General features: G+C 37.4%; 1 protein-coding gene across 2 annotated transcripts in view; it reads right to left on the bottom strand.

The window, feature by feature from the left end:
* Positions 1 to 14242, bottom strand: part of LOC113532640 (G patch domain-containing protein 8) — a 105535-nt gene extending 91293 nt beyond the window's left edge. For both annotated transcript variants that reach the window (XM_026924098.3, XM_026924097.3), the window contains exon 1: positions 13587 to 14242. In XM_026924098.3, coding sequence (XP_026779899.3) covers positions 13587 to 13700 — 114 coding nt within the window. In that variant the 5' untranslated portion in view covers positions 13701 to 14242. The remainder of the gene's footprint in view (positions 1 to 13586) is intronic.
* Positions 14243 to 15753: the final 1511 nt, after the last annotated feature.

The following is a 15753-nucleotide window of genomic DNA, read 5'->3' as shown; positions in this document are numbered from 1 at the left end:
ATTTGCTCAGTGATTCAATTTAAACAGTCGCCTGCGTGTGTGTGTGTGTGTGTGTGTGTGTGTCAGGCTTCTAGGATACTCTTTTGGTTGCTCTTAGTCCATAAATATATATGGGAGTAATAAATAATAAAAGTTGGTTTCAAATGAGGCCATGACTGAATATATATCTCTTAGTAAATAATCTCATCAGTTTGGTTACACCCAGTATATTATATTTTACATTATACATAAATCCTGCATCATTGTATATGTATGTGCAATTATTATGTAGAGGTTATCTTGTTAGGTACACCTACCATATGGATATCTATTTACTGACTTTAGCCCATCTGTTACTATGCTGGTGACGGGTTAAAGGTCACTTACCACAAATTATTATTATTACTATATTCTCTAACTGTGCATAATGCATGAATGAGTTTGTTGGCTCTAATGAAGCATCAAGTATGTGAATGTATATGCAATATTTAAAAAGCAAGTGCCTGGTACACTTGTAGTGGTGTCTCACTCACTCTTCAAAAGTAGCATCAAGATTACCATCAAAACATTTGAATTATATATATATATATATATATATATATATATATATATATATATATATATATATATATGTGTGTGTGTGTGTTGATCAGTAAAAAGTAGTCAACTTGTTAAAACTTCCACAGGCTATTTATTTAGTGCAGTTCAGCTGGCAAACAACAGCAAATAATATGTCAAACTGTGATTTAATAAACAGCCTTACACATACTACAAATTCTATTTTCAGCTTCAACGCTTTTTCAGGCTTTTCCACTCTTAATGACAAAAATAAATAAATCAGTGCACTAAATGTGCAAAATAATATGTCTGTGTGTCATATCATACTATTTAAGGACGTGCCAGTTCTTAAAATGCACTCACATGGTGGCTCAGGTGAAGTGATTGCTTCTGGAACTGAGAGCGTGCAGAATGGAAGCTCATGTCCATCAACACCTTATAGCTCAATGACCAGCCTTACTTGGATGAAAGATGCTGTCTTTTCAACTCCAGCCAAGTGAATGTATTAATCTAGACAGCCCCTACAGTATAGCAACTATTGTAATTAAAATATTAGCATTTTTCACAGTATGCACTGAAGAAGGATAAGTAAAGGCTAAGAGTGATCCTATTAATATTCTAACAACATCCCATCCAAATGATTAATTGTTGTGCCAAAGTTGTGTATTATCCGTCATCTTCTTGGAAGATGTGAAAGCAAATACCAAAAACACGGTGTGTACAAATTACAGACCATTAATTTTTCATATTGTTCCACCATTAAGTGACCCTCCAAATTAGCAACTGACGCTTATAAACAAACATAAAAAGAGTCATTCAATATTTATCGGATGTGTTTTTAAACAAACAACAAGCATCATTCTCTTAATGACAACTGATCTTCTGCTGTCTTCTATGTAATTATATGTAATTAACCCAGTTTAATCAACAAATTCATTACACTGATAAGTGTGATAATAATACGTGACAATGCCGTCGATGCAGATTTCCCAAACTCTCTTACATGCGTGTGTGTAATTCTCACCCACTGCGCTCTCATCAGTCTCACACACACCTACGCACTCTATAATTACAGTACACATCAGCTGTGTTTCAGGAATACAGTTTAAGGATTGTGTACGTGTGGGTGAGTGTATGTGCTCAGGGTCCAATCTGATCAGCATAATGAAAGGAGTATATAAAAAAAAAACAGGTAATTATTTTTGCCATCTTCTCATCACATCTCTCGCGTTCTGCTTGTCAGCTCCAAGAAGAATAATGATGAATAAACAGAATTTAATATTAAAGATGTTGCAGGATTCACTTAAGGAAAACATGCAAATACGTTAAACTGTGGCAACTTAGTCAGGTTAAACTAAGCTGTAATTTGCTTCCACATGTTTCTGGTGTTTATTAGGAGTGAAATATTCATAAAAGATTTTCTTATTCAAATCTCATAAATGAGGCACAAATTTACCTTCTTCCTCTCCTTCCTTTTATATATATATATATATATATATATATATATATATATATATATATATATATATGTTTTGGGACTTATCCAACTACAGGTTACCAGTTTTCTACATTACCCACAATGCCATTAGACTACCTGCTGATAGGTGCCAGTAGGATTTAGCTCTAGGTGGTGATGGTAGCTCAGTGGTTAAGAACACTGCCAATCTCAGCACCCTTGAGCAAGGCCCTTAACCCTCAACTGCTCAGTTGTATAAACAAGATAAATGTAAGTCACGCTGGATAAGAGTGTCTGCCAAATGCCATAACTGTAGCTTTACCTAAAGAGGGAAATGCAGCAGCGCTTTAATCCTTTAGTCTGCCCTGATTTCTCACCTCCTCATCTGTACACAAACAGACCGGCTTTCAAAGCTTCAACTTTCATGCTAATAATACCATCTACACCATTGTAGCATGCTAACTACCCAGGCCCATAACTCATTGCTTTCTGGAACTTTGAGTCCAACCTTTGCTGTCTCCACTAATGCAATGTTGGATTTCTGATTTATATGATGTTCGTGAAATGTTGGTGAAAAATGGTGAGTTAGAAAATAAGCTCTTGAGCTAACAGCACTAGCAATACACAGCCCCAACAAGCAAATTAGCACCAGAATCACTAAACGTAATACACACGTTTGCTTTGCCATCCGTATTACAACATCTATATTATCATCACTATTATGTCAAGCTATTATTTACATGTACATCAAATTATAGTTCTTTATCTCAGCCCTGCTTGCCAATTACAAACTACACCCCAACACATATAGCAGTCTGTATGCACCTGTTTCCATCTTCTGTGCTCTAAAATCAACTTTCCATGCAGACAGGGAGCTAGCAGGCTACCTAAATTACTTCAGAAAATCAGAGGCAGAATGGTGGTTGATTAAAAGGACCAATGATCCATTTGCTGCTTATGAGATGAATTTAAAGTGTTCTGTACTCACTAAAGAATGTTGAAGCCTTCTCTCAAAGAAATTAGAGAGATTAGAGAAATTAGACAGAAAATCAAAATGAAGTATCTTAGTAAGGGGGTGGACAACCACAAACCACCTGGAATTGTACTGGTGAGATGAGCACCATTGTTCCAAAAGAAATTCCATCTGTTGGAGTTTTGATGATGGTGCTGGAGACCACTGAGACTTCAAAATCTGCTCATTGGGTTGGGACTTGGTGACTATGAAGGGCATTGCATATGATTTACATCATTTCCACACTCATCAAAACATTCAGTGAGCCCCGTTCAATGTAATTGGCACACAGTCAACCTAGAAGAGAACACTCCCATCAGGATAGAAATGTTTCATCACAGGATAAAGGTGATCACTCGGAAGAACTCTGTACTGATTTACACTGACATTTCATGTCACTTCTTTCTCCTTACATCATCAAACCATCAAATCATGATCCAGGCTTGTGCAGAAAATGAGGTTGCATAAACTCAAATATTCTTCAAAGAGAGCTTAAGAAATTTTTTTTTTTTTTTTGTCCAATAGCATATTTAATTTATTTTGCCATTTCCACCAACATATTTGTAACTGCCCTGAGTTTGTGTAATCCTATGCTGTTCTCCTGTTGGTGGTTTTTAGATAAGCAGTGGTCACAGTCTAAGATTTTAATAAAAAATTTCAGACACTCCCAGAACGTCAGCTGTCTGGTCGCAATGGCGCTAAATGAGTCTTCATTCGATCGCAACTCACGACCAAAGAATTCTTTTTGTGATTTTTTTTCTGCGATTTAAACCCAGCTTAAGGGAACAGTGGATCCAAATCAATGTCAGCAAAATAATGCCTCCTACAGCATACAAAATTCACTGGACCTGCTCACTGTAGGGGTCAAGCATTGAGCCCTGTACTGTTCTCTTGATGTACACCACACTTGCACTCGCCCACTTATTTAGAATATGATGAAAGGTGAGTCATCATGACTCAGGATGACCATATCACATTTTTCCACATCTTGGCAGACCAGAGCTTATGGCTTTTTGCACCACTGAGCTCTCAAATGTGCATCTGTCTTTGTAATCTGGGGTTTATGCACCCCTACCCTATAATATGCCTCTCTATGTAGTTGTGGACAGTATGTTCTTTCTCTTTCTGACAGTCTGATCACGTTCTGCATTCATATACTCAGCCATTTGAAGAACAGTTGCTTTTCTGTTTTTCCTTACATATCACAAATACAAATTTTAACCATATTTTCTGATGGTTTTCCCATAGATCTCAATTTAAATGTCACTTTAGTCTCTGTTTCCTTCAAGCACAGCCTGTTGAGCAGTCTTTGTGACTGAAGCTCCTGCCATCTGTGCCCTGATAATGAACCCATAGTCACTTAGATATTTTTCTCATACCAGCTTGATCCAAAATCGAGCATGAGTAAGATGTTAATTGCGTAAAGCCTAGTTCACACTGCACAATTTTAGCCCTGAATTCCCTGACTAATTTGGGGGCTCAGGCAGTTCCCCCTTAAGCTTGGCAACTACTCACTGCGCTCACTCTTGTATGTCGTGTCAGAGGCGCTGTGATTTTCTAGCAATCAATACTGTAGTGTGAACCCTTTCTGTCACCAGTAGCAAGAATAGTGCTGAGAAACAGCCAATGAAGAGGAAATCAGATTCTTCCTATTGTCATGCGGAGCAGATTCCTGAAGCCAGTTCAACCATCTATTTGTGTGGGAGGGTGAGGGTCAACTGTAAGCACAATAATATAATAATGCTTCTGTAACAACTTATTTGTTAGAAACAGCAAAAAGAAAAATAAACACATCATTCTTTGCAGTGCACACTATAAAAGTAGATACTTTTTTGTATTGTACCTCCAGTTCTCTTTGCAGAACAGGCAATCCTTGTTGCCTGTATCTCCCCTACAAATATTTTCTTCACTTTTTTCTCGTATTGCTCTTTGTTTCCATACAAAATAGTGACAAGTCATGTGACAAATTCCCATGATGGACAGCTCTTGTGTTTATTTTCGTGAGAAACTGCAATTTGGAGATCAGAAGTGCTTTGGTTAAGTATATAATTACAAGTATGTTTCATGCTATTATTATGGATTTAAGTCAAGAAATTGTCACTTAAACATTGCATGTGTAAAAAGATATTTTAAAGAAAAAAAATCAAATAGACAACAGACATCTAATTTTCCACACTGGATTAACTGTAATTGCATTTGTTCTTATATTGTTTGGTGAGATTGTCAGTGGATACTTTTATAATTTATAGAATTTGCATAAATTCTCTTGTCCTTACAAATTCCTCATTGTATCGTAGTCTATCTTGGTTGTGGATATTCATAGCCCTGCCTTTTCTATTCATAGCCCAGCATGTAAAGCTTCCTTTCCTGCTCATCTGATATGACCTGGCACTTACGCCGCCACTACATGTCTTCTGTTTTAGCTGGGCTTTGTCTGTCTGCCTGAAATGAATTCAAAACGACAGCAGAACATTCTTGAATTTTCCCATCAGTCTAGGGGAAGGGTGAACAGTAATAAAATCATCTGCCTGTGTGAATATTATGTGTATCAGGGCATCGGGCCATATCCAAGCAAATATCCAAGAGAATTGAATGCATAGTTTTAGATTTATTCCATAATAATCTATCTGAATGGCTCTGCTGTGACTGGAATCAGAATGTGAAATCATGTTTTACTCTACGTTCACACTATTGAGCAACAGTGTGATAGATGACCATTCATTTTCTAGGTACATGCACAATGTGGAGCCATGATTCCAGCAAAAATGGCAAGCTATAGTTGGCACAGGCACACTTGAAAATTAGAAAAAGACCAGGTGGTTTTGCCAATATTCAACTATCCAGTTTCGGTGAACCTGTGCTCATTATAGTCTCAGATTCCTGTTCCTGGCTGGTGCGCATGGAACCTGATGTGGTCTTCTGTTTTCTCGCCCATCTGCCCCAAGGTTCAACATGTTGTGTGTTCCGAGATGCTTTTCTGCTTACCGCGGATGTTATTAATGGCAGGTCATTAACTTTGCACTGCCCATTTATTGTAGTTTATTTGGCTTGTCAGATGCTGTTTCTGTGATGTCTTCAATCCCAATGTGAATATTTGTCTACTTTTAAGTAATGGGCAAATTAAGGAAGCATCTGGAGGAAATTATTTTACATTTTGAGTTTATTCAGTTGAAAGGGCTCGGAAAGGGTGTGGAAGTATATAATTTGAGGAGTTTTTGAACTTTTTTTTCCCCCAGCAAAAAAGCACTCACAACATTTGCCCACAGATGCACACAGACAGCACCATGATCTATCTTAATTTAGCTGGTTTTGGAGCACAGAAGCTTATCTAGTAAACAGACTTCCGCACTTCACTATCCTATACATACATTCATTTACTTGCTCAGAGGTCATGGTGTGGATTGAGACATCATTCGAGTAATAGTGCAGTTAGATACATACACTTGGACCGTTCTAAATTAAGTTGGCCCACTAGAAGTGAGTGACCTAAACTCCATTTAACCCTCTTCCTCTTCTTCCGTGCCATTTGGCAGCACTTTAATGCCATTAGCAATCATTTCCCATAATATTAATGGCTTCGGAAAGTTCAGACAAACTGCTTTTAAACATCTGAAAAAGAAAACCTTCTCATGTTCACTACTACAAACAGATTGACTAAGCTTCCTCTTCACTCTCTCTTTCGCTGAGTGCCATTCCCTCTTTCTCGTTCTTTCTCTCTCTGAGTGCATAATTAGCATAAGTGGGGGCAATTACTGGTGTCCACTCTCTCTAAAAAGCTTTGAAAACCGCATTCATTTTTGCAGGCCTTTCCCTTCCCTTCCTTTCCTTTCCCTTCCTTTCCCTTCCTTTCCTCTAAGATTTAAGCTTTTGGAAAGAGAATGGAAAGATGTAGAGTGAAATAGTGCTCAGTGCTTTTTATTAGCGCATCCAAAAAGAGAGAGTGATTCATTAGCCTACTCGTGCGATTAGCGTTCAGACACCATGTTAACGTCAGGACCTCAGCACAAAGACTTTCAGACAGGCGACCTCAGAGGACAGCTGTGGCCGGGAGCGGAATATTAAACGCCGCCTGCTCAGTTCTACTGCAGATACAAAACAGCTGATCTCAGCGTGGCTGTTATTGCTAAAACACTTACTGGAAACGGAGATGAACCTTATCAATTAGCATCAATTAGCGCAATGCGAACAGAGTGAGCCAGTCAAACTTACTCAACTCATTAAAAAGAATGGGAAATAAACTTGATGTAAACGCTAGCCCAAGGCCACAGACGACACTGTGCTGGCTTTTACAGAAGTCCTGAACTGCAAGTTCTGGGAAAAAAATGCTTAATCATCTTTTTTGACTTAATAACTCAGTATTTCAACTTAATAACTTGTTATATCCAGATAGTATGCTGTTATTTCAACTTAATAACTCATTATTTCAAGATCTCATATTTTGACTTTGGCTTAATTAGACATTATTTAAAGACATGTCATTAATTTGACTTAACTTGTCATACATAACTTGTCTTTTTAAGATATTATGTCATAATTTATACGTAAACATTTCAAGATATGTCATTATTACAATGTAGTAACTCGTTGTAACAAGCTATGTCCTTATTTTGACCTAATAACTGATGTAACTTTGACTTAACTTGTTATTTCAAGAAGTCATTATTTCGACTTCATATATATCATTTTAAGATAATATGTAGTCATTTTGACATAATAAGTGATTGCTTCCAATTAATACTTGGTTATTTCATGATATTATGTTGTTATTTTGACATAATAACTTCTACACAAGTGGTTTTTAGACTAATTACATGTTTCACATCTTTTTCACATGTACACTTTTCACATCTAGTATGTGTTTTTATTTTTCCACACATCATTTTTTCACATTATGTTCATATGTCAGTTTTCACATATAGGGCATAAGATTTTATTTTTTACATGTGATCACATATTATTCACACAATGGTACGTTTACTTGAATTCAGATGTCAGGGCATATTATGGTGAAATGCACCTTGACATGTTTTTCACCTGTGATTGCATATCACTCACATAATCACAGATGAAAAGCATATGAGCATGTGAAATTCATATCATTTTTCCTTAAAGGCAGCACCAGTCATAGTAAAAATAACTTAACTTTAGCACAATGTGTTAAATACAGTCATCATTTTTCCAGATCATGGACTGGTGGCCCTTCTGGACCAAAATGAATAAACTGTAAATAACGGACAATAAAAAACAAAAATTGAAAAGTGCACCCTCTGTTGCACATATGAGGAAATACAGCACCTGATTATGCATGCGTGTGGTAGATAAAGAGACACAGAATGATGAGGAGCAATAGGAATTACAAAGCTTTTTCACAAGAGCACTATGTCTATTTTACAATCAGGTCCTCAATGTGTATTGTGTGTATTACGCCTTCAGTTCAATATGAGCAGATTTGCAGCACTAGAGTAATAACCTAATGTGCAATCTATTCATGATGTGCTTTCATTACATCATGATAAAATTCACACCAAGAGCTTAAAATTCATTCATGAAATGTATTTATATTATGACTAGACATTCATGAAGCGCTGTTTAGAAAGACTTAGCTTGGCTTCAGTGATTTAGTGTATAAAATCCATTTCATCCATTTCTGCAGTGTAACGTAAAAACAATAACGAAGAAAGAAGACGAGCGTGTGTAATCTGTCACTCAGAACTTTGCTTAAGAAGCAGTTAGAGCTGGTGTGTGTGTGTGTGTGTGTGTGTGTGTGTGTGCGCATGTATTCATGTTGGTTTGAGTCAAAGAGAACATGACACCCCGATTTAGGATGCAGCAAAACCCACATTTCACAACAGCTGCTCTCAAATTACCCATCAAACTCATCAGCAGACGGGCCAGCTCCGCCCCAGTCAGCCTGCTAGGACTGTCAATCCTGTGGGACTAACACACACACACACACACACACACACACACACACACACACATGCACACACAAAAGCCAACAGTGCACACACTCACACACATGCTGAGAGGTATAAACGCAATTTGCACGCTCTGAGCACATGCTACAGTATAATTTTGGAGAGATGAAGATGTCCACTGAAGTGAGAACAGACGCTGGTGTGAGAACTGAATAACATGCACAGTAATAGGCACACACACTCACACACACACACACACACATACGTACACAGCGAATATAAATATAGGACGAGATTGTATTTTACAAGGGTGACAAAATATAACTGCCTTGAGATACTGATTTTTTTTTGTGTTATGTTGTTCATTCTGATCCAAGTTCTTAACTTGCCGTCTGGAAGAACTTTTAGAAAAAAACTCAGAGAACTGCATTTAGCTAAATATCATAAATTCACATGTAAATTGTTACCGTAGTATTATAAGGTTCTCTCTGGTTTAAGAATGAATAGGAGATAGAACCTTACAATACTGTGGTCAGTGGTATCTTATCCATGGGAGCAACTATATATATATATATATATACATATATATATATATATATATATATATATATATATATATATATATATATATATATATATATGTATATCAGCTATTCAACAAATGTTATTCTTCATAAAGTCCTCAGTCTGATCTCCATATCTTTTAAATTCCATTCAAATACTAATTACCTCTTTTGTGTGAATAATTTGCTCGCCTTTCTAGATGTTTTGCAGTTGTTGGGCAGCGAGCTCACTGTCCCATTTGGCTCCATGGAGTTATTACTGCACTTAGTGCTATAACAGATGCCCACTGGGGCATTTTCTTCCGCTATTCGTCTGTGCTGCTGGGGGCACTGTCTTTAGATCAGACTACATCTTTACATTTTCTCACTCAAAACTGGTGTACAGTTAGTTTGTTGAGTTTGTAAGTTAATTTAAGTCTTATCGACTCTCAACTATCTATTATCTAAAAATTCACTAGTAGCATAGAGCTACTAACATGCGATAGCATCTCAGCTTAATTCAATTTTGTCATTATTAACATCGTCCTGTCCCACCAAAATCTATTATCATAAGCTATGGTCATGAAATTTTGGAGAATTTGTTTAGAGACATATTGTATTAGTTCTATCATACACTAATATGATCAGAGTATTTTTTCCAGTGTATGGGTTCGAATCTTAAGGAAAAAAAAAGACAGACAAAAATAAAACAGAGCAAAATGGACCCTCATCTTTTACTCCTCTTTCCTCACTTTGACTTGCTGCATTATGCTTTTCTCCTCTGAGACAATGACATGGCAAGTGAATGTGGTCATGCCCTACTTTATAATATGGGACAAAAGCGGGCAGTCAATCAGGAACACACAGCGAGACCTGGACGACTCAAGACCTGGTGCTCTGTGGCTCAGAATGTGTGCATACACTCAAACACACACACACACACACACATGTATGCATGTATGCATATATGGAGCCCCCTCTCAACCATGAATCATTTACAACCTTGTTGTTATTATTATTATTTTTTTTTAATATTAATTTATTAATTATGATATTTATATATAGGCCTGCTATATATAAACCAAAAGGTGAAGTAGCTGGTAGCTGTGAATTTGTTAAGTTAACTGTTGTCTTGCCCCCTCTTTCTCTGAATGAAGGATCTATTACTCTACAGAAAATAAGCATACAACCACCAGCTTCTGTGTGCCCATGAATTTGAAGAAGCAGCAATGTGTGACACTGTATAACAAAGTTAAATAATTACTTGTTCTCCTTAACTGCCAGTTAAATTAAAATCTGAACCGTTATAATATCTGATCTGACACACATCAGAGATGGCGAGTTTAATTTGTGTTTTTCAAAGCTGTTGGGTCGTCTCTCACCTGTTTGCTTGTTGTCACTTTATATTTAGGCCTATAATGTTACACTTCCTTGGGAAATCGTGCAGTAATATAAGAGCCAGCCAGGATTATAGTGGATCTGATTCTGAAGGTCATGTTTTCAGGTTGTTCTCTGAATGTTGCTTTGCTGATTAATTTGGACAGCATGTGTTTAGTAATAAAATGCACTCCATAACACTGTTGTTGTAATATCTGTCAGGGTTTTCGTCCATATAGTTCTGCATTTGAGACAATTTCATATGTGTCGTAACATATGAAACAGCTTTTGCTTGTTAAGGTAATAAGCAAGGGTTTTTTTAATCCAATGCTAGATTGTGTCTTCTTTCATCAATATAAATGTTGTTATAATGAAATAAATATAAAAATTACAATAATATATTTTGATAAATGGCACACTCTTCTGAGGTGTAATTATAAAGTATGATGCGGATTATTTTAAGATTCCACTTTATATTCTTTCTGAGTATTTGTTGCTATAGTTTGACAAGTTATGCATTCTGACATCTTGATACATGGGCTGCTTTTTAAATTTGAGCACATACCCCTCTACAGGTCTCTGCAAAGTCCTGATTCATTCTGATTCTGTTACTATTATATATATATATATATATATATATATATATATATAAATATATATATATAATACAGTATACATCCTGAGTTTCGGCACATTTTCATGAAGAATTTTAACACAATGTATAATGTATAATGCCTTATAACAAGTCTTCAAACCCTTCAAAGATTTTATTCCTATTTAACATATTCGTAAAGCTATGAAATTAGTGAGACTAGTGAGGTGTGACTCAGCCAGAGTGGCATATTAGTAGCATCAGTGCTGAAAGAAAGACCAACAGTGTAACAGTGTTTATAGTATAAACTCAACTCGACAGGATAAACACCGTAAGCCATAGTTCCTTTAGGAGTTCATTCAATCAGTGCAATCAGTACTGTAACTGATTATGGAAATTATGCACTATATACAGAAGTATTTTATTTACTTGTTTGTTTGTTTGCTCATTATTAATTATTGTTATTATTACCGCTCATCATTATTAGTATTAAATCTTGTATTATGAAGTATGACAGTAAGAAAGGCTCATAAATGTCATTGCTGAAATGCGTGTCTCCGATTTTAGAGCTTAGGTTTCACTTTTTTCATTAATCCCAGACAGCAAATTGTGTTTTGATCGATAGAGAACAAACACATTTTAAGCTCAGTGTTCATGTCACTCCATTCGATTTTTGCCGTTTATTACATTCTGACTGTCCACAACAGCATCCGATGCTACAATCCTTGCTAGCAATTACATTTTAGAGCCAAGCACTCTGACAATAAGAGCCCTTGATGCCAGCTGAAGTTATATTTTGTTACTTTTCAATTTAGTGCCACAGCAAATCTTCGGTGTGTGCTGATACTAATCTACTTGACACCACTGGAAAAAAAGGCAGCATAACTGAGTGCCAGTGTTAACCTGCTTGAATCAGCAAGGAATAACATCTTTAATATCTCGAATATCAATCATCCACGTACCTCTGTATCACTACTACATTTTATATCATACTGTACAATCTACACTATTCACTATTATTACATCTCAATCTCATCCTCAAACAATATCTTTCCTCACATATATGCAACCATCTTCTTATGCTGTTGTCATGTATGTTGTCTCCACGTGTTAGCTGAAGTTCATTGCATCCTGAATACATATGATAATAAAAATACATATGATCATTTTATTTCTGTAACTAAAATAGTGCAACATTACAAGGTATCGCTGACTGATCAGTATACTCCAAAAATATTAAGAAACTTTTTAGAGAGCTTTTAGGACCCATATGTTTAAAGAACCCATGCAACAAGGTTCCCAGAGACACTTTTAAGGTTGAAGAACCCAAGATATTTTAATAAACAATCCCAAATGCTAGAACACAATAAATCAATAGTTGTTCGTTGTTATTTCACAGTGTTCGCTGTTTGTATTACTGCAATGCACTGCAGCCAAATCCTTTGAAGTGAGGACAAATAAAATGTCCTTGTCACTTATTGTACACTTTCTTGGTCCTTGTGCAAGCAGCAGTTTACTGATAGGGAATGCTGAATGGCTAGCATTTAGTATTTTAGTATGCTTTCTTTTTTTATAAAGTCTTTGATTGCTTCTTTGATTAGACATCCTCCCTAGGGTGCTTTACTTATGAAGCATTTAAAAATGTGGAAGCAAATTTCCCAAAGTTTGTGTGTGTGTGTGTGTGTGTTCAAGGTTCAAGAACTCTTAAATGATCTCCTAGGAATATTTTGTTTTTGTTGTGTTTAAACAGAGTAAAAAAATGATTTGTATACTCAAAGTACTCGTTATAGTAGCTCAGAGGATCTACTTACTACTACACATCACCAACCTAAATACTAGCAGAGCACAAAACAGCTGAGAAAGTGGAATAAGAGAAGGTGGCATGCGCCACTTGCCGATCATTAAAGGTAGGGTTATGGTAATAAATGCATTTGGAGCATTTGGATTATTATATTTATTAGAAATGACCTGAAACAATTTTTTTCATGGGAACCTTCAAATGCTTAAAAAAGAAAATAAATCTGACAGATCCGAACGTTACCACGTGCCTCTACATGTGCAGTTCTTTGAGAAAGTCATCAAGGTGCAACCGCAAGACGCGCGTGCAGTGTGTACTGGAAGTGTGGAAGGGTGGAAGTAAGGTCAGCGTTACCGGAGATTCTGCGCCGCCGCTCGCGCACAGCGGACCGCGGAAAACTCCCTTGATACTCCGGAGGTGTCCGTTGCTGAGGTGCGTGGAGCTAATCACCAGGTAGTAGCACGCCATCCGCTCTCTCGCCCATGAGCTTCAGAGCAACAGTGTTAGTCAGTGCTGGGCAGTTAGAGGACTAGATCCTCCACGAGACCAAGCTTAGTTCGGGGATGCAGGAACGGAGCGCGCGCAGTCTGAATGCAGCGACTTTTATTTCAAATGCGAGCTCGAACCCTTCTTTTTCCTCCTCCTCTTCCTCCTCCTCCTCCTCCCTTTCTGCTTCTGTCTCCTCTTCCTCCCTGAGGTGCACACAAACCCTCTCTCTCTCTCTCTCTCTCTCTCTCTCACTCCAGATGTACCAGTCAGTGTTTGTCAGGCTGCAAATTTGGGATTGAATTTATTCGTAAAACTGATGACGCAGGGAACACTTGGTTCTTGCTTCGGACCAGATCCAAGCAATATCTGCTGGAGCCTGGAATGCATTTGTAATTATGATTGTAAAAAAAAAAAAATGAAAGAAAGAAAGAAAAAAAGAAAAATGCAGATCCCTGTGCGCAGCGCGAGCACTCACAGTGGTCATAGGATGAGGTGTCGTTTCCTAACACCGCAGGAAGTTCCGTCGTGCGCAAAATGAAATGCAGGGTGTCTTGCTCATTTTGCACTCCCCCCCAAACCCCCCCCTCCCCCCATTTTTGCATAGGCAGCCGTCTCGTGCCTCTCTCTCTCTCTCTCTCTCTCTCTCTCTCTGTGTAGTTAAACTGGGATCAAAAGCCAATACATGCCACTTGGCACTGCAGCTTAAGTACAGGGAAATGCCTGACTCTCTTATTTTTACCATAAAAAAAAGTTCAATCAAAATGACTACACTGATGATAAGACTCTCCTTGTTCATGTCTGGGCCCTTTTCAGGTTTTGATGCGCAGCGCTCATATGCAAATAGCAGATATTTCCAAACCTCGCGCAGTTAATGCCGGATTGATTGCAGCACGCGCGCCGGTCGCTGTCCACAGCTTGTGGTGCTGAAAAGCCAAAGCGCGACACCGACACGCTTGAGGAAAGACGAGACTGCAGAGGACTTGTAGAAGTGAGAGCAGATGCTTAACCCTCATGTTCGGTTCATTACTTAGCAATGGCTCTCCAAATGACCCAAGCCATCAGTTTGGATTTTACAGCAATACAGCTGTAAAATGACTCAATATCTTCCTTATATTATGAAATATTGGCAAGACAAACTGCATGTATGAAATGCAAGCATAATACATCCTCCCATGCTTGTGCAATTTGTTAAATAAATGAATAAGCAAACATAAATAAATAAAGGTGGCATGGTGGTGCAGTTGATCACGTTACCGCCTTACAGCTTCAGTGTTCCCAGTTTGATCCTAAGCTTGGGTTACGGTCTGTGTGGACTTTCTGTGCATTTTCCGCTGCTAAGGTGTGAATGTGTGTGCTGACCTGTGATGGACTAGTGGTGTATTCCAGCCTTGCACCTAGTGTTCCCGGGGTAAGCTCAGGATCCATTACAGCCCTATACAGCCCTATAACGATAAAGACGTTATTGAAGATGAATAGATTTCTCAGGGGCCCTCATCAATCATATTATGCAAGAATGAAAGACTTGATTATCTTGGTTGAGAGAAAACAGTCTAATAAACAATACAATAAAACATTCTGAAGAAAAATATATAAAAAATCACTGGGCCTCCTGGTGGTCTGGGGGCCATAAAAAGAAATGGCCCTCATAGATAGATAGATAGATAGATAGATAGATAGATAGAATGTCTTAGAAAATGCAAACCACTTTTCACTAGTTACTGCAGTATCTGAGCTCATAAGTTAACAAAAATATATAAAAGCATCCTTCCACAAGAATTCACAAGGCTGAGAACTTCATCATGATGAAGGCTTTTGTAGTTTATGTTTTCTATTATTACTGCAAGCTGTAATAAAACAGTTCAATAATGTCACATTCCCGTACTTGTCTAAATTGTAAGACTATTTAATGTATTTACCAAAATGCTAGTTCTAAAATTATTATTCATTTATTATCCTGATAGTAATCTAACTGTACTAGCTTCATTTAACTCTGTCTCTAAATCTTATGGGGAGAATATGTGATTTAGAGGCT

Source organism: Pangasianodon hypophthalmus, chromosome 22 (genome assembly GCF_027358585.1).
Source record: "Pangasianodon hypophthalmus isolate fPanHyp1 chromosome 22, fPanHyp1.pri, whole genome shotgun sequence".
NCBI lineage: Eukaryota > Metazoa > Chordata > Actinopteri > Siluriformes > Pangasiidae > Pangasianodon > Pangasianodon hypophthalmus.
This window is presented reverse-complemented; position numbering and strand designations above follow the sequence as displayed.